The sequence below is a fragment of the Drosophila sulfurigaster genome, chromosome X (genome assembly GCF_023558435.1).
Source record: "Drosophila sulfurigaster albostrigata strain 15112-1811.04 chromosome X, ASM2355843v2, whole genome shotgun sequence".
Taxonomy (NCBI): Eukaryota; Metazoa; Arthropoda; class Insecta; order Diptera; family Drosophilidae; genus Drosophila; species Drosophila sulfurigaster.
Genome location: NC_084885.1, coordinates 9,808,797 through 9,832,129, shown reverse-complemented (window position 1 = coordinate 9,832,129; position 23,333 = coordinate 9,808,797). Strand labels below are relative to the sequence as shown.

Below are 23,333 nucleotides of genomic sequence, written 5' to 3'. Positions count from 1 at the left end.
GTCGGCGCCTTTGTAGCGAGCTCCAACAGCTAGGGAAGAGCCGCTGGATGCCTCGTGCTGTGCTGTGGGTGTGACAAGTGCAGCGGTCCAGCCAACGACGACGACGACGACGACGACGACGTCGGCGCCATTCAAATTCACATGTGATCGCCCAAGCATGAGTCAGCCAAACCGGGATGAAGTTGGTGGAGTTTGGTAGCGCTTAATTAGAAAATTGCTAATAACTCATGCGCACGAAACAAATTTCAATATTAATGAGGTTTTAAGCCGCCAGCAACATTGGCACTGCAACAGCAACAGCAACGGCAACGGCAACTTAATTGAAAAGTTTTTGAATCGTGCCGTCAAATGGCACAAGTTGCAATGTGCTACCAACAGCAGCAGCAGCAGCCCCTTTTGCTTCTTCTTCTTCTTTGGCCCTGACCAAGACCCAAACTGTGCACAATGGGAGGTACAGCGGCAATTGTTGCTGCTCGCAGCGAGCTGCCTGTCTTACGCTGCAGTCAGTTTGGTTGCTCCTGTTGCTCATTAAGTTGCATGAAAACTCAATAGGTTTAGTGTTGTTGGTTTCGTTTTGTTTTGTTTTGCTTTGTTTTGTGCAATTAACGGTCGCCGTCTTTGACTGATTTAGTTGTCAGCTGAGCAGCAGCAGCAGCATCTGCAGCAGCAGCAGCAGCAACATGTTGCTGGGGGTATTCATAATTAGCATGCAAGCGGCATAAATCGCAGGCAGGCAGCAACAACAATTAACAGACCCAAATTGCATGCAACACACTCACTCGCTTTCTCTGTCTAGCAGCCAGTGGCTGCTGCTGTTGCTACTTAGCATGCAGTGCAGCAAGGTTTTGATGTCTGCAACAGAACACGTAGGCAACAGCAACCACAACAGCAACCACAACAGCAACATCAGCGAGCGAACGACAGCAGCAACTGTCAATTATATTAGTTGCTGTTACAACGCGCGCTAATTCAAAAATCATGCGTGGGCAGCTGTTGCTGCTGTTGCTGCTGCTGTTGCAACCTGGCACGCCAGCAACATTGGCCTCTGTGTGCCAGCAGCAACATGAACACTGGCAACTTTTCTTAATTAAGTGACGACCTGTTGTTGCTCTCTTCGTTCGTCTTCGCTTCTGTCTCTCTACTTGTTGTTGTTGCTCAGTTGATGTTGCTGCATGCAAATTTAATTTGCGCCATGGCGCGACCTTTGCCCATTGCGTGTTGCTGCTGCTGCTGCTGCTGCTGCTTCCAAGTTGGCCATAACTTCTTAACGGCAGCAGCAACATTTCGCATTGTTGTTCGAGCTTTGCGCACACAAATTGATATTTAACTTGTTTGGCAAAAGTTCGCACGACTTTTTCGCAGCCCAAAAAACTACGTTCGAGATTTCAGATTGCAGATTGCCAGATCCCAGATCGTAGATCCCAGCAGCAGCAGCAACCTACGATGTTTGCTTCCTCGATCTCCTTTTTGTGCTCTCTCTCTCTCTCTCTCTCGATCTCTCTTGCTTTCTGCAATTCCTCGCGTTCCGAACGTTTTCTACAACTTTCCAAGTTGTCCTCTGCTCTCCATATTTCCTCTTTCTCTCTCATTCGATCTTTGGTCTTGTTGATTATCTTTATTAGATCTTCACTCGATCTGCACACACAAAACTCCTTATTCAGCTGCTCTTCCTTTTCCTCAACGATCTTTGGCGATCTGCAGTGATAGTTTTATTCGTATCGTGTCGTTATCTGTGGCAATATCTGCACTTCTTGTTGCCTCTCGTTTCTATCGTGTGTGTGTGCCGTTAATGTTTTAACTATTATACCCAAAGGCACACACACACACACACACACACACAGAGTTATAGATCTCGTTGCATGCTGTGTGCGTAGCGTAATAAATCAAAGTTTTATTTGTTGAAATAAATTCACAGTTTATTGCTTCGTTATTATTTGCGCTGCTGCTGCTGCTGTTGCTGCAACTGCAACTGCAACAACAACAACAACAACAACTACAGATAGACAGCCATCAAACACTTGCAAATACAACGCATGCCGGAAATGTTTATTGTTCTTGTCGTTGTTGATCTCTTTCTAATTTTTAACGTCTCGTTGATTGCATGAATATCATTTTCGTTTAGCTCACGACCAAACAGCAGATTAATTAAAATCGAATTTATAGCAAAACTTTAACGATTTAACGAGTGTTTTGTTGTGCGAATTCTCTACTCACTCGACTCGAGTCATTTCATCAGCACGAAACTTTCATAAATCGCATATTGCATATACATATACATATGTATGCAAATTGGCAGCAAACAACCGGAGCATAAAAAAATGATATTACAAACGAGACTGCAAAGACACTAATAAATGTAGATCTAGCCATAAAGATAGAACATTCAAAATGATGATGGAAAACAAATGTGAGATGAATGAATTAGTTCACTTGAAGGTTTACTATCGATAGCTATCGATAGATAAAACGCTCAAAATGAAATATGGGAAACAAATGCGAGATGAATGTATTAGTCAAATTGCCATTAAATGAACAATAGTAATAGATAGCAACTGATCTTAAGTGTCACATTACTTCCGGTAACCATCGATATATAAAACGATAGATAGAAATATTGAGGGAAAACAAATTCGAGATGAATTCTATAAGCAAAAGTCAATTCTATAAGCAAAACTATCGATATATGAAATATTAAAATTTATGATAAATAAAAGCTAGATTTGTGAATTAGTTCAATTGCCATTAAATGAACAATAGTAATAGATAGCAAGTGATCTTAAGTACCACATTACTTCCGGTAATCATCGAACTATTGATAGAAATGATGATGGAAAACAAATTCGAGATGAATTCTATAAGCAAAAGTAGCTACGCCAACTGATCTTAAGTATTGCTTTACAATCGATAACTATCGATATATAAAACATTAAAAATGATGATAAATTTGTCCATTTTCCATAGTAACTACAATAACTGATCTCAAGTGTAAATTAATAATTTACAATTGAGTGTCGCATTACTATCGATAACTATCGAAAATAATAATTGCAGTAAGTCTTGCAAAGGGCAACAAACACTTCGTTTTCACTGTGTTCGATTTGCTAAAGTTTTTTATTGTGGCTGCAAATTTTTGCGTAAAATTTGTGCAAGTCAGAGCCGGTTGCAGTCGCTCGCTTGCCACGCCCACAACATAACTGGCCCAACAAGGCGGTCCACCTGCCTGTCGGAGGCTGTCATGAGGTTTTTGTCAGTGACATTTTTGAACCCTGACCGTTTTTAATTTGCGATTTGCGATTTGCAGTCGCAGTCGCCGTTGCCTTTGCCGTTGCAGTTGCAATTGCAGCCACTGCACGGTTTGCCATTAATTACAGATACGAGATACGAAATGTAGCTAGAAGATACACACTCACACACATTCACAGTATCTGTGAGTTTGTTACGCAATGCTTTTAATTAGCAAAACGCTTGGTACGTTAAATTGAGAAATTATTCTCATGCCACGTTGCAAAGCAAGTTGTTTTGTTTTCAATATTGCTGGTGATACTTATCGATAGACCTGCCAAACGATTTGGTACACAATTTATAATCAAAATATCAATCGATACTGCTAATATGTATTGATTTTTATCGATATCGATCATTTAAGAATATAATTGGATAACATTGCATTACATTCCATTGTTCTATTTATATTTTACCAAGGATTTAAATGGCAGATTCTATAATTATCGATAATACGCAATTGTTACCGACATCGATTACTTATCTTAATGGTATTTATTAAATTCTGATAATAATATGCAATAGCGAAATACAATGGGACAAAATGAAAATTGTCTTTTCGATAATAATCGATAATTCATTATATTTATCGATATTATTATTAATTAATTTAAGAAATACAATTTCGTAAACTGTAATTTGTAGTTTCTTCAGTTATCGATAATTGTTGATCTCGATAGCTATAGTTATCGATTCAATGCCATTAACATTATTATGTTAATATTATGCATTTCAAAAATATAAAAGATTATATTATTGTTGATTTTGCTTTATCGATAATTCAGTAGGTATCGATAGCACTTTATAATTATTGATTTCACATTATCGATCATTTTATTAGGTATCGATAGTATTTTAAATATAACGATTATTTTGATTAACATTAACATTAGTTTATTAGAAATTAATTTCAGAGAATATATTCAATATATAACGATAACTTCACCACATACTAACTTTGGTAATTCTTTCATTATCTTTGCAGCAGCGTAAGCTGTCACCGACATGGGCAGTGAGCAATACTGCTTGAGGTGGAACAATCATCAATCCAACCTGTTAGGGGTGTTTAGTCAATTATTACAGGACGGGAGCCTGGTGGACGTTACATTAGCTTGTTCAGGGGGCCCATCCATCAGAGCCCATAAGGTGAGTGCTTAGTGTTAACTATATACACATTTATCAATATTGAGTTCAAATTGAACAATTGAAGAGTATTAAATGACAACAACAACAACGAGAAAGAGAACGAACGGCAACTGCAACTGTAAAATGCGGAAGCAGTTGCAGTACTCTGATCAAGGTCGTCGTTGCAGTCGCCGTCGCAGTCGCAGTCGCAGTCGACGCTGTAGGCCTCTCGAAATGCCAAGCGCATAAATTAACGAAGCCGCAACAACAACAACAACAACGACGACGTCGACAACAAGCACAACACGATCAAATGCAATTTACACATTTGTCAGTAAATTGTCAACTTAACGCGCAACACTAAACGAGACAGCGCTGTCGGCGTCGCTGCCGGCATTCGGCAATCGCAGCATGTTGCTAACGTCGGTCGCGTCGTTCACTTGAGTGTTGCTTTCTGTTTGTTGCTGGCAACAATGTTGACAAGGTCAGCGCCTAATAGAAATTGACTGCGCCCCGCCACGTGGACGTGTTTGCTTCGTTTCGTTTGCTTGCTCGCTGCGTGTGTGCTGACCGAGTGTGCATATGTGTGTGTGTGTGTGCATGTATGTGTGTGTGAGTGCATAAATCATGCGTTGCCAGGCGGCAACAACAACAGCAACAACAGCGACAGCGCTTTGCGCACGTCTGTCAATTGAAATTCCTGTTAAATTAAGCGGAAAATATTTAACTGCGTTGCTGCTGTAGCAACAACAACAACAACAACAACCACAACATCAACAATCACAACAACAACAGCAACAGCAACCACAACTGCAGCAGCAACAGCAACGGCAACAGCAACCTGTAGTCAAGTGGTTGCTGCTACCTTTTGATGTTTGAAGCTGATAAAGTTATTTTGAATGTAATTTCTTGCTGCTGTTGCTGTTGCTGCTGTTGTTGCTGCAATCTCCCAACACACAACTATTTATATAACTCTATTTATACATAAATGTTTGTGTGTATGTGTGTGTGTGTGTGCCTATGAAACTGGTAAATTGTTCAATTATAATGCGTTTATTATGCAGTTGCAGTCCGCTCGATTGCCGCTTTGTCCACACCAGCAAGAACAACCGCAGCGACAACAGCAGCCACAACAACAACAGCCAATGACACTGATTGCCTTCAAGTGATCAGCATCAGCACTTGGCCAAGCATTTCTTGGCTAACTTCTAAGCACTTACCCATAGATAACATATATGTATTTATAAAGCTAACCGATCCCATGGCAGCAACTGTTGCTGCTGCTCATTGGCATCACAAAACGCATTTTTTACACATCCATTGAAATTTCTTGCTTCATTCAACATTTTTACGAGTTGCTTCTTCAGTTTAAGCAAACATAAAGTTGTTATTTTATCTACATTCTCTAAATGGAACATAATTTCTATCATACAGAATTCAACTAAAATTGTGTATATTAAATATTTGCAATAAAATGAATAAGGAAAATTTAAGTATTTATTTTGAAAAGAAAGCATATTATATATTTTTATCTATTTCGAATCTTCTTGTTAATTATCATATTGAATAATTTGGGGGTTTCTATGTCACTAGGAACTCTTATAAATTTCTTTGAAAACTAAATGAAAATCTTTACGAAATTCTTCTTTTTCATTTTCTTGAGTTTATTTATAGTTTTTGTTTTTTTAATCCTTATAATCAATGTAGAAAATATTGAATTCTTTTTGCACTTCACCTCAACTATAGTTATAAATTTGTCGACAATCCCAACTCTTTGGCAATCTCAAGTTGATTATATCAAGATTTTAGTTGACATTGCACGACTCCATTTCGATATTTGCCTTTGGGATTTTCTTTATTCTTTATTTATGTGCAGCGGGCAAGTCAACTTCATTAGGCGCACAGCAACGAGAAACGAGAACTGATGAATTCATTTCCTTTTTTAGACAGTCAACAAAAAATAAAACAAAAATCGAAAAGAAAATATGCCAAGGGCGATGAAATTACAACTAAAAAACGAGGCAAAAGGAAGAAAAAAATGAAAAAGATTTGACAACTGAAACTAGACGAGATTCAATGGAAATGTATACGAGACATGAGACATGAGAGAGACTTCTTCATACATATGTGCCGACTTTGTTGTTGTCTCTTTGCCAAACTAATTAGCAAATGTACACAGAGAGAAAGGGAAGGCGCAGGAAACTAAGAGAGAGACAGAGAGAGAGAGAGAGTTGTCAACGTTTATAAAAGTTAATAAAGCAAGGAATTGAAAAGCTAAAGCCACTGGATGAAGAACGACTCCAAGTGCTAGTCCAAGTTGAGGCCAGCTGTCAATTACTTTTGCATATCCTTGTGCCTTCTCATGTCCTTGTTGTTGTCCTTGTCATTGTTGTTTTTTATTTTTGTTGTTGTTGTTGCTGATAACGAGTTTCAGTTTGCTCGTCGTACTGCTTACGACGCCAGGCCGACACAAAAAAAGAGAGCAGCAAAAAATTGTTAAATTGATTAAAAAGCAAAGTGTCGATGAACGAGCCAATGATGACAGCAACACAGCAACACAACAACACAAGCCAACATCCTGCAGGCCAGTGCCAGCCAGGACATGTTGCACAGCTCCAAAGTCAATGCGAAACAAAACAACAACAACAAGAAAAACCGACGCAAATAAATGCAAAAAAAAATATATGAAAAGAAAAAAATGCAAACACAAGTGCAAGCGAGCGAAGGATAACAGAGCAAAAGGATGCACAGGCAACCTCTGCTCCTGGCAGTCCTCGGTCAGTCCTCGAGTCCAGTTCAGTCCAGTTCAGTTCAGTTCAGTCCAGCCTGAAATCTAGATGAGCGCACACACGCATGGGTTGCCACTAAAGTTTGTGCAATTAATGGGATGCCATCCCATATAAATATCACACAAAAAATAGTTCAATTAAAAGTAATATTTTGTATGACTGACTATCTAAACAGTTATGTTTGTAACTAAAATCCACAGTAAATATACTAAACTTGTACCTTTACTTTCATGTTGTGTTAGTAACTTAACTGTTATACTTTAGTTCAATCAAATTATAGAATCCAACATATTTATATACATATAAATTTTGTTATTGCTCAGTTCAAACATTCTATAAATACTAGATAAATGTGTGTAACAGATGAAAGCATCTTCGATCATATCCATGATCTGAGAAACTATAAGAGATAAAAAAATCATCATCATTACCATTATTATTATTATCTTTATTTGACAGCACTTGTTTTAACAATATATCAAATATACATTTCGGTATATTTAAATGATAATACGAAACTGTTTCAGCTTTCAGTTCAATATACATGTTGGTATATTTCAGTATTTGGTCAGTATATTAATGTGGTCTATTTAAATTATAATACCGCACTGTTTCAGATTTATATTTCGGTGTATTTCACTATATTATTGTATATTAATCTAGTATATTTTAGCCAAATGTATATTTCGGTATTTTTTCAGTATATTAATTTGGTGAAACTAAATACTAATACCGCAGTTTTAGCTTTCAGTCAAATATACATTTCGGTATATTTCCGTATTTGTTGTGTTATATTAATTTGGTATATTTCTGCCACATACACATATCGGTATATTTCAGTATTTTTGTGGCGTTTTAATTTGGTATATTTAATGATAATATGTGCCTCGGTAAAACTCAGTATTTTTGTGGTATACTAATTTGGTATGTTTCTGTCAAATATACAGTTCGGTATATTTGAGTAATTTTGCGGTATATTAATTTAGTATATTGAATATGTGTCTCTGAAAATTTCAGTATTTTTGCGGTATAATTATTTGGTATATTTCTGATAAATATAAAGTTCACTATATTTCAGTATTTTTGTGGTATATATTAATTTCGTATATTTTATAAGTGCCTCGGTAAATTCCAATATTTTTGCGGTATATTCATTAGGTATAGTTCTGTCAAATAAACATTTCTGTATATTTCAGTATTATGGTGGTATATTAATTTGGTATATAGTATATTAACTTTATTAACTGGATGTCACTCAACTTAAGCTGCGAACTTTGCTAGCTGCCCTCGTGCAGCTTCAGCTTCAGCCACTCATAGTTGTGCGGCTGTGTGTGGGTGTGTGTGTGGGTGTGTGTGTGGGTGTGTGTGTGGGTGTGTGTGTGGGAGTGTGTGTTGTAGTTTTTTACTCGCCGCACAGCCGCAGGCTTTTGTAATCCTTTTGCACACACACACACACACACGCAGGGGAGTGGCAATGTTAGTCCTGTTTCGTCCTGTCTCGTCCTGCTGTTGTGGCCATTCAGTCTCAATGCTCAATGCCAAACGGCAGCGGCACTTTAACTCAATTTGAGGCATTTAACGTATGCTCGGTTGATATTTGATGCGATTGCAAGAGTCGAGTGGTCAGTGGTCGGTGGTCGGTGGTCGGTGGTCAGTGCCACATGCCACATGCCGCATGCCACCTCTCGCACAGCGTGGCGTAGAGTTGTTAGTTTCCCTTTTTGCTGGATGTGTTGCCCCAAGGCAAACAAAGTGTAACAAATGTCGTTGCGAACTGTCGACGCGATGCTGAAGGTGAAGCTGAACCTGAAGCTGATGCCTGACGTGTGAGTGTGTGTGTGTGTGTGTGTGAGTGTGTGTGGGAGAGAAAGAGTCACTGACCATTGACCACTTCCCTTCCCTTGCCTTCCCTCTTCGCTGCTCCTCTAGTTGTTTGGCAAATGACTTTCGATGACTTTGGCTAAATGGAAAACTGAAGCGATGAGCAGCAACGTACCAAAAAAAAAGGGAGTTGACTGCAAATATTTGCAACAGTTTTGTGCCGCATCAGTTGGTTGTTGGCGTGTGTTCCTCTTCTTCTTTTTTTTTTTTTTGGGTTGTTGTCTTAAGTTGATTTGTTAGCTGGCTGAGCGAGCTGATTGAGTTCTCTTCTCATCTCCTAATCCGAATACGAATCCAGTGCAAATTTACATAGAGAGAGAGAGACAGAGAGAGAAGGGGTAGGCGAGGAGGGAAGGAGCAGCGTGTTAAACAGCATGCCATACATGATACTCGCAGTTCACAGTTGTTGTCGTTGTCGTTGTCAAAATGCATATATGCAAACACTTAACGGCAACAACGGCAGCTCGTAAGTCTTGCCAACACTTTTTTGACAAGCCGCCAGCAACAATGGCAACAATACAGCAACAACTACAGCAATAACAACAACCGCCTCTATTGACAGCTGCAACAACTTGCAACATATGTATGTCTGACAACAACAACAACAACAACATCGACAACGACAACGACAACAAAACAAATTGCCTGCCTAGCAGAAATCAACTAAAATGTCAAAAACAAATGCAGCATAAAAATCCAAATAATAACAATAATAATAAGAGCAATAATGTTAATAGAAATAACGCATTTTTCCATTGACCAACTGGCAGTGGTTGCTGTTGTTGTTGTCTTGGTTGTTGCTGTGGTTGTTGGCAGTGTGCTAATTGTTGCTTGTCGTTGATAAGCAGCTGAGCTGGCTGGGTTTATCGAGCAGGTAAAAGGAGGCGGCGGCAGCAACGTCGTCGTCGTTGAGCAATTGCTGTTATTAAGTGCATGCACACAGCCTGACTTTAAGACTCCACTCAAAGAAAGCAAAGAGAAGAGCGGAGAGCAAAGAGGAGAGGAGAGGAGAGGAGAGGTTGCAACTGCCAACAGTTATCTGACCATGGAAGAGTTTTTTATTTCTGGCTCTGACTAGTCGATAGACAGCTTTTGCATTGCTCTTTCTAGCGATTATACTTCGATTAAACCACCATCAATTTGCCAGCAATTGTCTTCGATGATGCCATTCATCAGCGGAAAACTTAGTACCAAATAACGTTGTTGATTAAGTAATCAACTCTCGAAAGGAAAAGGAAAGTCTTTAAGGAAAGCAAATATTGTAAATAGAGTGAGAAATTATTATCAAATCTCTAATGAATAGGTGAAGAATATTGTAGAAGAAAATAAGTAAATTATAAAAAGCAAGTCTTTATGGAAAACAAATATTGCAAATAGAGTCAGAAATTATTATTAATTTATTTATTAGTTTAAATTGAACAAGTGAAGAATATTTCAGAGGAAAATAAGCAAATTATAGAAAGGAAAAGGAAAGTCTTTAAGGAAAACAAATTTGGCAAATAGAATAAGAAATTATTATTAAACTTCTAATGAATAAACGATGAATATTGTAAAAGAAAACCAAAGCAAATTATAGAAAGGAATTGTAAAGTCTTCAAAGTAATCAAGTATTGCAAATTGTGTGAAAAATTAGATATTATTTTGTATAAATGATTGGTAAATACTTTTGCATTTGTTGTCAGCATATTTAAAGTGAAACAAACTATCAAAACTGATTTGTCAGGACTTATTTGCCTTGGCTGGCAAACTGATTCATTTTGATCTCTATGGTATATTTTGAATGCTATAGTATATAAATATATCAATTATAGCTGTCGGTATATTTTTAGTATAGTTTCTGTACATTAATTTAAAATGTTATAGTATATAAATATACCAATTAAAGTTTGGTATATTTTACAATTTTTTCTGTATATTAATTTGTGATGATGTAGTATACAAATATACCAATTATACCGTTCAGTATATTTTAGTATTTTTCGGCTTATTAATTCGGTATATTTAAACGAATGTTTATTGCAGCTTTCGTCCTTGTTTCAAGTAAAATTAGCAAAAATATTAAACTTAAGATTTTAATACAAATTCGTTTGCTAGTTCAAAGAACTGAACTTTTTCACATTAAAGAATTATATAGTTCTATTAAATTAAATGACAAACTTATTTGCTTCAAAAAATGTATTTATTAGAGAGATTTTTGAAGAATTATTCGTGTAATTTGTGTCTAGTCTAGCATACTCAATAAATATGTGAATTGTAAATAAAATTTACAAATTTTAATTGTAAATAATACAGATGTAAATTTAGAAACAAAATGTGGATTAATTTCCCATTAATTGCCCATCGATTAGAGTATAAATAATATGAGTAATGAGTCGCATAAACATATCACAAACCAAGAAAAATAAACTTGCGTCTTTTGGTTTCATAAATTTGCGATTAATGCTGATTACGAGTGCATTGGCCTAGCCTTGAGCTGTGAGCCAATTTTGGCAGCCGGTGTTGTGTGGCATGCAACAGGCTGTTGTTGCAACAGACACACCCCCACCAAGAGCATAAAATTGTTGCGCTCTCGCGCATTGCATTTGCATAATTGTAACGAAATTATCGTTAGCCCCTGAGCAACATTTAATAATTTACAATAAACAAAGAACAGAGTATATGACAAAAAAAAAGGAGGAGGAGGATGGAGGAGGGAGAGGCAATACAACAAAAACAAAAACAAAATAACAAGAGCAAAAAAGTGCGGCTAATTGCAATTTGATGTTAACAACGTTGAATCGAACCAAACTGAACTGAACCGCAAGGAACAAACACTCATTATTATTATCTTTCATCGTCATCGCATTGTGGAACTGTGTGTGCACGATGTGAGGGCGTGCTTGCTAGTGGGCGGCAATTATAGCAGCCGCAGTTGCCAGTCATGTTGCAATCTGCAACGTTGCGTATGCGTAATGCAAGAATTGCGCATGCGCCGCATTCGCCACGTCCGAGTCTCTAACTAATGCACCATGACAGCCTGCAATATAATTTGATAATTAGTCGCACAAATGCGAATTGTGAATTGTGAATGATACAACATTCACCGCATTCAGCAACAATTGTGCAACGATGCAATGCGATGCCTAAAAATGGTAAATCGATATTTAAGTGGTCATATGAGTTCAAAGCTGAGAGAAAGCAAATGCTACGAAACTTGTAAAACACACAATTTGAATACGAAATTATATATAATATGAAATACTTCATTTTCTTAGTCTTTGTTCCTATTGTCAACTCAAATTAATATTCTACTATTAAAGTTAAAAGATATAAGAAAGTAAATCCAATAAAAAACATATAAGAGAGCCATATGCTAATAATATACCAAATTAATATACCGCAAAAATACTAACACATACCGAAAAATGCATTTAGTATATTATTATAGTGTTAACAAATTAATATACCACGAAAATACTAACATACCAAAGGCTATATTCAGTATATCGATAAAGTGCTATATTCGAAATATACCATACAGTACAAAATATACCAGATTGTATTCGTTTTTATCATAAAAACGTAGTTCTTTAAAAAACTTCCACAATTTTTAGGAATAATAAATACTACAGTTATTTTCGTATGTACCAAAAATGAAATATACGATTTTCTTAGTCTCTGCTCCACTTGCCATAAAATTTCCACTTCGTTTCCATTCGAATGTCAACTCAGATTTGAATTATACTATGCAAGTTAAAAGCTATAAGAAAGCAACTTAATATACCGCAAAATACTAACATATACCAAAGACTATATTTAGTATAAATTCATAATATACCGTTGAGAATAAAATATACCAGATGGTCAAAAAAAACATCTAAAATCCATTTTTGTTGTTGTTCTCAAAAAACTTTCACGATTTATATCAGATTTTTTTGGATTAATAAATACGGCAGTTATTTTCGAATGTACCAAAAATGAAATATACGATTTTCTTAGTCTCTGCTCCACTTGCCATAAAATTTCCACTTCGTTTCCATTCGAATGTCAACTCAGATTTGAATTGAAATTTTTGGTGCATTTGCATTTCGGTTAATCATTTAATTTTGTTGTTGCGCGTCGGCTCGAATTGCAATTACACGTTTTGATTAGCTCGGACATTGATCAACTCGCTGCCATAATTATCAATTAGCAATCAATTGATTACATTACCATAATATGGCATGCAGCAGCAGCGGCAGCCAAAGCAACAGCAAAAACTTGATGCATTGATTTTTTTTAGTTTTTTTTTAGTTTTTGCCTACATTTTCTTGACTGCCATAAAACAATAGCAAACACAGCAACAACAACAACAACGACAACAACAGAAAACTATTATAAGCAACTGCATATCAATGCATTCCGCAGCAACCAGCAACCAGCAACAGCAACTAACGCATATTGCTGCCGGCATTCATTTTTTTTTCTTCTTCTTTTTTTGGCCTGGGAAAAAATCGACAACAGGCAGCAGCAACAATATCGCTGTTAATTTAAATTGGAAAATTATACAAAAATATTCAAAACGTTCGCGTTGTGTGCAGTTTGCTGTCGTTGTTGCTGTTGTTGTTGTTGTTGTTGTTGCAATTGTTGTTGTTGCTGTTACGAGTTGTTTTTGTGTTGTCTTTTTTGCTACATTCGAATCTGCTGTTAATCTGAGCAGCTCTCAAACGTCACGTTTTCACGCGGCCAACTTTGCCAACCTACGGCAACAGCCACAACACCAACAACACCAACAACAGCAACAGCAACCACAACAACAGTAACAACAACAAGGCAAAGAACTGGAATCTAACGATGACGACGGCTGCTGCAATCAACAAAAGCAATTCACGCATTCAATTAAATGCCTTCAAATGCGACTTGCCGACATTTGTTGTTGTTGTTGCTGTTGCTCGTTGCTATTGCTGTCGGTGAAGTATGCATTAAAATGGTATAAAATTGTCATGTTAATAACCAATAATTGTTAATTTACAACACACTCGCAATTCGCTTCGTTTCGATGCGATCCAAAGAGAAACAAAACAAACGCAAACTCTTTTGAGTTATTTGCGTTTTGACTCGTTTTGGCATTTGGCCGCCTGTCAATTAACATTTTTATACCCGCCACCCATATGGTAAAAGGGTATTCTAAGTGTGTGCCTGCACTTGGTATATTTAAGTAGTATATCAGTATAATAATTTGGTATATTTTAAGTACAACATAATTTATAGTTATATACCAAATTTAGCATTTAGTATATTTTAGTATTATAATGGTATATTAATTTGGTATATTTACACCCACTATCCATAGGTTAGAACATATTATAACTTTGTGTCTACAGGAAATGTATGTTGTAACATGCAGAAAGTATAGTATATTAATATACCAAAGACAGTCAGTATATTTTAATATTTTTATTGGTGACAGGTAGAACGACACATCTCCGTCGCCATAAAGTGTTTTTTGTATGTAATAGTATATTAATATACCGAATATAGTATTTGCTATATTATACCAATCTATCGATATATTAATTTGGTATATTTATACTCGCTACCCATGGGTAATTAAGGGTATTATAAATTTGTGCCCACTGGAAATCGATGTAACGGTCAGAAAAGTATATTTCGTATGTAATAGTATATTAATATACCAAATACATATAACGTTGTACGTACAGAAAATGTATGTAACCGACAATATAAAGTATATTTTCAATGTAATAATACCAAATATAGCCTTTGCTATATCTTGGTATTTTATAGGTATATTAATTCGACATATTTTATGAATAATACCGCACTGTTTAGCTTTTAGCATTTTCTTGACATATTCATTTGGTATATTTAAAGAATAACATTTGCCGTTTTATAGAAAATGAGTAACGAGTATTTCACAGTCGAGCACTCTCGACTGTTATTTTTCGTGCTTTGCTGCTGCCAAAAAATTGTTTATAGTTAGTTGTTGTTGTTGTTGGCAAGTGCAGGAAGTCGACTTATTCAATTTGGGAATTTATTACGAATCAGTACAATAAATATGGCAAATTTACAATCTAATTGAGCATTTGAGAGATGTGCTCTAAAAATAAATACAAGTATTTTTAGTTCATAAAAATGTAAATAGAAATTTAGGTATTTGTTGAAGCTTTCAACTGCAAATAAATCAGGTTTAAAATGCAATGCAAATAAATCGCATTAAGCTTTGTTTTGTTTTGTTTAGTTTTTTTTCTAACTTTTATTTTGTGCAATTTTCAGCATGCAACAAATCTTAAAATAGCAAATAACAGAAGAAAAAAAAATGGATGCATAGATAGAAAGAGAGAGTGGGAGAGGGAGAGAGAGGGGGAGAAGGAGAGAATTATAATTAAAATTAACAACTTTTCTTGTCACGACCGAGGCTGGAACTAAGCCCCAAGCAGCGAGCCAACAACCAGGTGTTGTTGCTGTCGTTGTTGCTATTGCTATTGCTGTTGCTGTTGCTGTTGCTGCTATAATTATGCGCATTTTCAACAGATTTATATCTTTTCTTTATATTTAAGCACAATAAAAACTAAAAGAGAGAGAAATAAAAAAACTGCAGACAGAGACAAACGCACATATCGAGAGGGGCAAGGTGAAGGAGGCGGAGGCTGAAGTCAAATTGAGATACAGACGCGCGAATAGAAAGATAGCGTCGTATCTCATTAAAGCAGTCAGAGTTGCTGTTGCTGCTGCTGCTGCTGTTGCTATTGCTGTCATATACATATAGTATTAGTATACAAAAATACTTAGTATATAATTAGTAATTGTTGCACAAGCGTCGCGACGATGCAAAGTCGGTGAGCGGCTTTAAGCCGGCTCTGTTAGCCAACTCAAGCCAAGCCAAGCCAAGTCGAGTTGAGTTGAGTTGAGTCGCGTTGAGTTGAATCGAGCTGGGCATAATTCTAACAACATTTTTTATAAGTTGCTGCCGCTACAAACAACAGCAACAACCACAGCAACAGCAGCAACAACAAGCGGCAGTAACTAACGACGGCAACGATAATAATAATAAAGGCAAAACGCAGCCGGGCAGGCAGCAAAAAGCAAAATTAAAACCCAGTTTGAAGGTCAGCTGCGACACGAGCTGCGTGGCCCGGCAACGACAAAACTATGCACAAATGTGTCGCTGGCGAATCTGACGTCAGCAACAGGAACTGAAAAGCACACACACACACACACACTCAGTCGCAGTCGCAACGCATGCGTTGGCGCGTTTTTAAACGCTAGCGACTTTGTATACCCGCTACCCATAGGGTAGAAGGGTATTAGAACTTTGTGCCGGCAGGAAATGTATGTAACAGGTAGAACGAGGCATCTCCGACCCTATAAAGTATATATATTCTTGACCAGCGTCAACAGCCGAGACGATATAGCCATGTCTGTCTGTCTGTCTGTCCGTCCGTCCGTATGAAACACTGGATCTCAGAGACTATAAGAGATAGAGCTATAATTTTTTAATTTTCGACAGCATTTATTATGTTTGCACGCAGATAAAGTTTGTTTCAAATTTTTGACACGGCCACTTCCGCCCCCGCAAATCAAAAAAATAAAAAAAAACCTAATCTTAAAGCTAGAGTTGCGAGTTTTGGTATATACAATAATTACTGTAGTAGTTATGGTTCCTGAAAATTTGGTTGCGATCAGATAAAAAATGGGGAAGTTATTAAAGAAATACTTTTGTATGGGCAAAAACGTCTACTTACTAGGAGTCTTAGTTGCTTTGGCTGACAATCTGGTATATTGTGCCGCCTATGGTATATTTTGAATGGTGTAATATATAGATATACCAAACATACCATTTGGTATATTTGTAATATTTTTTAGTATTTTCGGTATATTTTGAAAATAATACCGCAATATTTTGGCTTTATTAAAAATGGGTAGCGGGTATCTCACAGTCGAGCACACTCGACTGTAACTTTCTTACTTGTTTTTTTCTTACTTATTTTTTTCCCCCGCTGTCTTTCTCTTGCGAATGCGATTGCGATTGCGAGTGTGCGTTTCTAATAAACCAGAAAGAAAACAAAAAAATAAAAAAAAAACGCTAAATTCCAATCGTCGATAATCAAGGTGTGGCACCCTCAAAGTTGCATATGCATAATTACTAATTTCGATTTTAGGAATTATATGGCTTTTTTTCTCTGTCTATTATGCTTATTGAAATTTCATCTCTGTGTATCTGTGTGTGTGTGTTTATCATAATGGCATGCAAATTTTTATAGTTTTTTTTTTTATATTTTTTTTAATAAAAAGGAAAGTTGTTGAACAACTTGAGTTCTATAGCTTTCAACAGCCAACGGCAACTAAGCAGAAATGTTAGTTGAGATTATCCATTAGATGAGGGACTTTTCTTAAAAGAAGAAAATATATATAAATTAAAAAAATAAACAGTTTTTAAGACATTTATGTAGTGCAGACTTAAAATATTAAAAAATAAAAACAATGTAGTAAGCTTGAAAATATTTATTATATATTTTTTCATATTAAACATTTTAACGAAAACTTTTAATCACGCTTAACGTATATAGCAATAGAATGAAAGAAGTTTAAAAATTAACAATACTATAATCGATTTTTTAAGGAAAAATGTATTTATAGTAAATCTCAATTTCCGATTTCTTATTAATACATTTTGTATTTTTTATTCACAACTTGGTCAAACCATTTCTTCATATTTGATGAATTTCATTTTTATTAAGTTTTAAGTATGCAGACTGATTTTTTCCTTACAATTTTAATAGTTTTTAATAGTATATTAATATTTTAACAGTTATTACAAAAACTAAATTTATTTCCAAGTATAATATAATAATACTTAGGATCAAATCACTTTAAGAAAAATCAGAGCTTTCACTTAGCACACAGAAATATACAAACATACATATAGTATAAAATATATACATATGTAGTATAATATACTGCATGCAGCATTCGCTGTTAAAAGCTAATAATAATAACAAATGATTCGTTACTTTTCGCTTAACTGTGAATTTCTTGATTTCCCCCTTAGCTCAACAACAGCAACACCCACAGCAATTGCAATTGCAATTGCAACGGCAACGGCAACTGCAACTGCAACAACTTGCAAACTGTTGAACGATAAACGTAACGTTCTCTTTCCGGTTTCGGTTTCGATTTTTTCGACTTTGGTTTCGGGGCTGCAACGTAAAGCAAAGCAAAGCAAATTGTTGCCCAAAATGCATGTAACTTGTTCAAGATCTGATCGCCAGTTGTTTGTTGCCGTGCCCATAACGGCGTCAATTAAATTATGTTGCTGACTACATTTTACAATTTGCAACAAATTGTTAACAGCAACAAACACCAACAACAACAAATCAATAACAACAGCACAATCTGCTGCTTATGCATATATCTCTACATACAATAATAGTATATGCATCTCGCTCTCTCGCTTGTTGGGTGTCGATCACTTTTGTTGTCGTTGGGGTTTTGTGCTTTTGCGAATGAGGAGGAGAATGAGGAAGAGTGAAAAGTGAAGAGAGAGCACTGGTGCTGTCCCTTTTGCTTAGCGTGGGATAATCTGTCGTCGCTCTCTCGTCGCCTGTTGCTGACCTTGGGCCATTGCCTCTCCTAAGCACCATGTGCGTATGTTTGTGTGTGTGTATGTGTATGTGTGTGGTATTTCGGCGGGTCAAGTGCTGCGTTGTTTTTGTTATTATCTTTTTTCCTTTTTGGTTTTGTGTGTTCTGTGTTTTGTCCTGTTGCTCTCTGGCCGTCTTGCGAGCTTCCGGCTAACAAATGGATGACCACAAAAGCTTCGGCTGCTGCTGCTGCTGCCGCTGTCGCTGTCGCTGCTGACCACAGACACGCAATTGTTGTTAGACAACAATGACAAAAACGGCAAAACGGACAAGCGAGTGGAGACTATGTGGACTGTGGGACGGACACTTAGCGACTTTCCGGCGCGTCTTTTGTGCGTGCAACGCTGCAGCAATTTAGCTTTGGCTATGCCAAACTCTTCTTTTTGTTGTTGTTGTTGTGCTGCTTCTTTCTTTTCTTTTCCTTTCCTTTCATTTCTGTGCTTTACTTTTGCACGCTTCAAAGTTCTCATAGGCTGCTTGCTTGCTTGCTGACCATTGGGCGGATATTATTTAGACGCTATTGTGTGGCGCCGACTACCTGCAATTAGCTGTCACAGCTGCCGCTCTTGTTGGCTGGCTGCCTCAGTCGCAGCCATAAATTAATTACGAATTGTAAACAATGCAGCGCAGGCGTCGCATAAATAAATCTCTCGCATGTGCGCATAAATTTGCATTGCGACCTTGACAGACCCCACAGTGCAAAGATATTAAAACCGAGAGAGAGCAACAGAGAGAGAGAGAGCAAGCACTCTCACAGCAAACAACAGCTGTGTGAAGTTCGTTCTCTCTCAGTTGCGCACACTCGTTTTATCATCAGATAACGGCACACGCCGATAAGCAACCACACAACAACTGCGAATGGTGCGTACAAGCAACACAACGCAACACAAAGCAACGCAAAGCAACGCAACTTAACGTAACGCAACGCTCAAGTTCAAGTTCAATGTCAAATTGTGTGTACGTCGTCTACAGTATAAATATAAAACTCGTTCAATCACACACTCACACACACACACACACACGCGCGCACGCATGCAGACTACTACGACAACAACAACAGCAGCAGCAGCAGAAGCAGCGCGGCAGCAGCGCATGCAAAACATGTACAATTGCCTTTATGCGTTTTGTGCGTCATTTCGTCGGCAACAAGTGGGCAGACATCGACGACGACAACGACAACGACGACGTCGGCGTCGGCGTTGCGTGTGTATGAGTTGCTCTCTCACACGAACTTGTTGGATGTGACGTCATCCGACATTGCGTTCGCTGCCTCTACGCATGTTTTGATTTTTTGCTTTTTTTTGGGGGCGCGTCTGAGTCTGGAACTTGAAATGTGCGTGAGACGACAAAAACAACAACAACAAATTCAACAGCTGATTGTGCGTGTGCGTGTGCGTGAATGTGGCCTGCAAACTTGTCGAAGCTTATCGATTGAAATGCACACACATCGATCACAACAACAACGAACTGTCGAAGAGAGCTTGCAAATGAGTAAGCGCATGTGTGTGTGTCTGTGTTTTTGTGTGTGGCGCACACTCATACTGCTGCCATTTGAGTTTTCATACCCGCTACTCTAAAAGTAGAAGGGTATTGAGTATAGATTGTGATATTTGTGCAAATTCAAAGTATGTTCACACTTTGTTCTCTAATAATGCATAACGGGTATTTCGCAGTCGAGCTTTCTTGCCTCACTTTTTTTCGGCAACTTTTGCATAGTTTTGTGTGTGTGTGTATGAGTTTTTTTTCACTTTGTTGCGTTTTGGCTTCAGCTTCGGTTTCGGTTTCAGTTTTGTTAATGTTTCTTTATACATTTTTTTTTTCGCCACACCAATTTTGTTTGGACTCTAATTCCAAGGTCATTGTGCACAGTGAACAACAACAACAACAAAAAAAATACAACATACTACTACTATAAAATGTACATAAAGATGAATAAAAGGCGTTTCGACGCGATGTTTGATGGCATTTAATTATTTATGGTTTGTTGTTGTGCCGTTTGCTGGTTGCATTTGGCTAATTAACTTTAAGCATAATGGCCATAATAACAATAATAATCACCTCAAGATGCTTCAGTACTGAAATTAACGCACCCGCAAATCCCAAAAATATCACAACAACAACAACAATGAGAACTAGGAGGTGAAGAGGGGAAGAAAAATACTTAAAATAAACAGTCGCCACATTTGATGAGATAATTTTTAATTTTATTTATTTATTTTGTTGTTGTTGTTGTTTTTTGCTGCGTTTTTGCAATTCACATTTTGCGGCCGCTCCCCCTTTACGCCCCCTTCCGCTTATCACACGTTTGCTCTCACGCCATCACGCTCACTCACACAAACACACGCACACATGCACACACGCACTCGCAAGTTTTACAAACGCGCTGCGCCCTTGCCTTTTGCCTCCCCCCCTCCACCACGACGACTGCCTTCTCCACACTTTAGCTCCACATCAGCACCTCTTCCTCTTCTTTGGCTGTCGTTTCGCACGCTACACTAACGACAAAGCTCTCAGCTGCTGCGTTGCGTGCGCTGACGCTGTTTCTGCTTAATGCTTTGCACGCCGTCGACGTCGCCGCATCGAACAACACACACACACACACACACACACACATACAGACAGACAGACGCTGCTTGCACACACAAAGTTGGTTCCGCTGCGAATGCGAATATCAAGGTCAACATGTGATGTGTGTGGTTGCTGCCCGCTCGCTCTCTCTCTCTCTCTCTCGCTCTCTGTCTTGCTCTCACGCTGTGCCCCCGCCGACGTCGTCGTCGTCGTCATCGTCATCGTCGCTGCCGTTGAAATGAGCTCTAAGAAAATAATTAAATAGCAGCAGTTGGCACACAAAAAAAAAAAAAACGCAATTTTTATTTGAAGCGCAGTTGTTAAATTAGAAATGCCATATTTTTTTCTTTGGCCTTTTTCTGCAGTAATTTATTAATATTTTTTGTTGTTTTTGTTCTTTTTTTTTTTTGCATTATTCACTAAGCTTCCCTCTTTTTGTGTTGACCATTAATCAGCTTCACGAAAAAAAAGCCAAGTTAACTGCAAAGCTTTTGTTAATCGTACGCAGAATATATTTATGATATGTTTTGTTATCGAATCGACAATAATATATATAAATTGATATAACATCGCATCACTTCAATATAATAGTTAACAGATGGTACTGAGGCATTTAAGGTTATGCTGGAGATTATACATTGCATATTTCCGGAATACTAAGGTTACTCATAATGTTCCTCAGATGTGGTATGCATAGTGAATTCATATAAGGTCTTCAATTATTTTCATTTCTCTTAATGATTTCCATGTGAAGTTCAAATTTAAGCTCTATATTACATACATAACATATTCGATTTCATATTCACAAAAGTATTTCACTGTCTCTACAGTTTTGTACAGATCCACATAAAAATAAAAACTTGAAAAAAAAAAAAACAGAATAATATAGAATTTCAAAGGTTTACAAACAGAAAAAACTATCTCACTGTCTCTACAATTTCTATAGAATCTTCTGTAGTAATTTTATCTAAATTGTAGATACTGAATATATTCTATTTCAAAAACTAACTCACTGTCTCTACAATTCTTATAGAATCTCCAATAATAGCTTTCCTTGAAATGTAGATATTCCACAACCAAAAAAACAGAATAATTCAGATTAAATTCAGAATATATGCCATATAATATTAGTAAACTTTTGATTATGTAAACTGAAAAAAAAAACTATTTCACTGTCACAATTTCTACAGCATCTCATGTAGTAATAATAATAATAAAAAAAAAAACAGAATAATTCAGAATATTAGTCAAATTTTGACCATCAGCAGCCTATAAACTATTTCACTGTCTCTACAATTTTGGTACAGTATCTCGCGATAGTTGAAGTCATTATTTTAGTTGCACAAAATAAGATATTACAGCTTCCCGAGAAGATGACTAACCCGAGGCCCAATGAGGCATCATTTGATAGTCGTGAATCGTGAGTTGTGAGTGCAGTTAGTAGTTATTTATGAGTACTGCAACTCGTACTATAATATGTACGTATAGGCGAGTTTATCGGCTCTGTATACAGCTGTGAACTTGAAAATAGAGACACTAAAAAATGTGACTAAAAAAAAAAACATCAATTTAATTCGTATGATATTAATAATAAAATGTTAATAAACAAATATTTAAAGAATAACACAAAACATTTACATCTTAATAAAAGTGGTGCTATTTTTATGTGTGCGCGTGTGCACAGAAAAATGTTTCATTATTTGACAGTCTCGCATTATTTCACAGTTTTGTGAGTCAGTCAGGCAGGCAGGCAGTGAACGGTTTGACAAGCGCTGACCTAACGAAACGTGACTGCTTTATGGCTCTAAAACTGCGAACGCAGCAAAGCGAGCGTAAGCGAAAAGTTGGGTGTGGGAAAGAGATAGGTGTGTAAACGACTTGCTGCGAGACTCTGCTGCAAAAGGTTAACATTTCTATTATAGCCACTCCCTGAAAATATTTACGCTGTTGTTGTTGTTGTTGCTTGACCACCATCGGAGCAGTCGGCGGGTCTCCTCAAAAACACTGCGGCGAAATATGCAAATTATTATGTTTGCATATCGCTTCCTCCCTCTCTCTCACACAC

At 37.1% G+C, this 23,333-nt stretch overlaps 1 protein-coding gene across 7 annotated transcripts in view; it reads left to right on the top strand.

Moving 5' to 3' along the window:
• Positions 1-23,333, top strand: part of LOC133849225 (pneumococcal serine-rich repeat protein) — a 198,756-nt gene that overhangs the window by 126,312 nt on the left and 49,111 nt on the right. For all 7 annotated transcript variants that reach the window (XM_062285145.1, XM_062285146.1, XM_062285144.1 and 4 more), the window contains one exon: positions 4,268-4,428. In XM_062285145.1, the coding sequence (XP_062141129.1) occupies positions 4,288-4,428 (141 nt within the window). In that variant the 5' untranslated portion in view covers positions 4,268-4,287. The remainder of the gene's footprint in view (positions 1-4,267; positions 4,429-23,333) is intronic.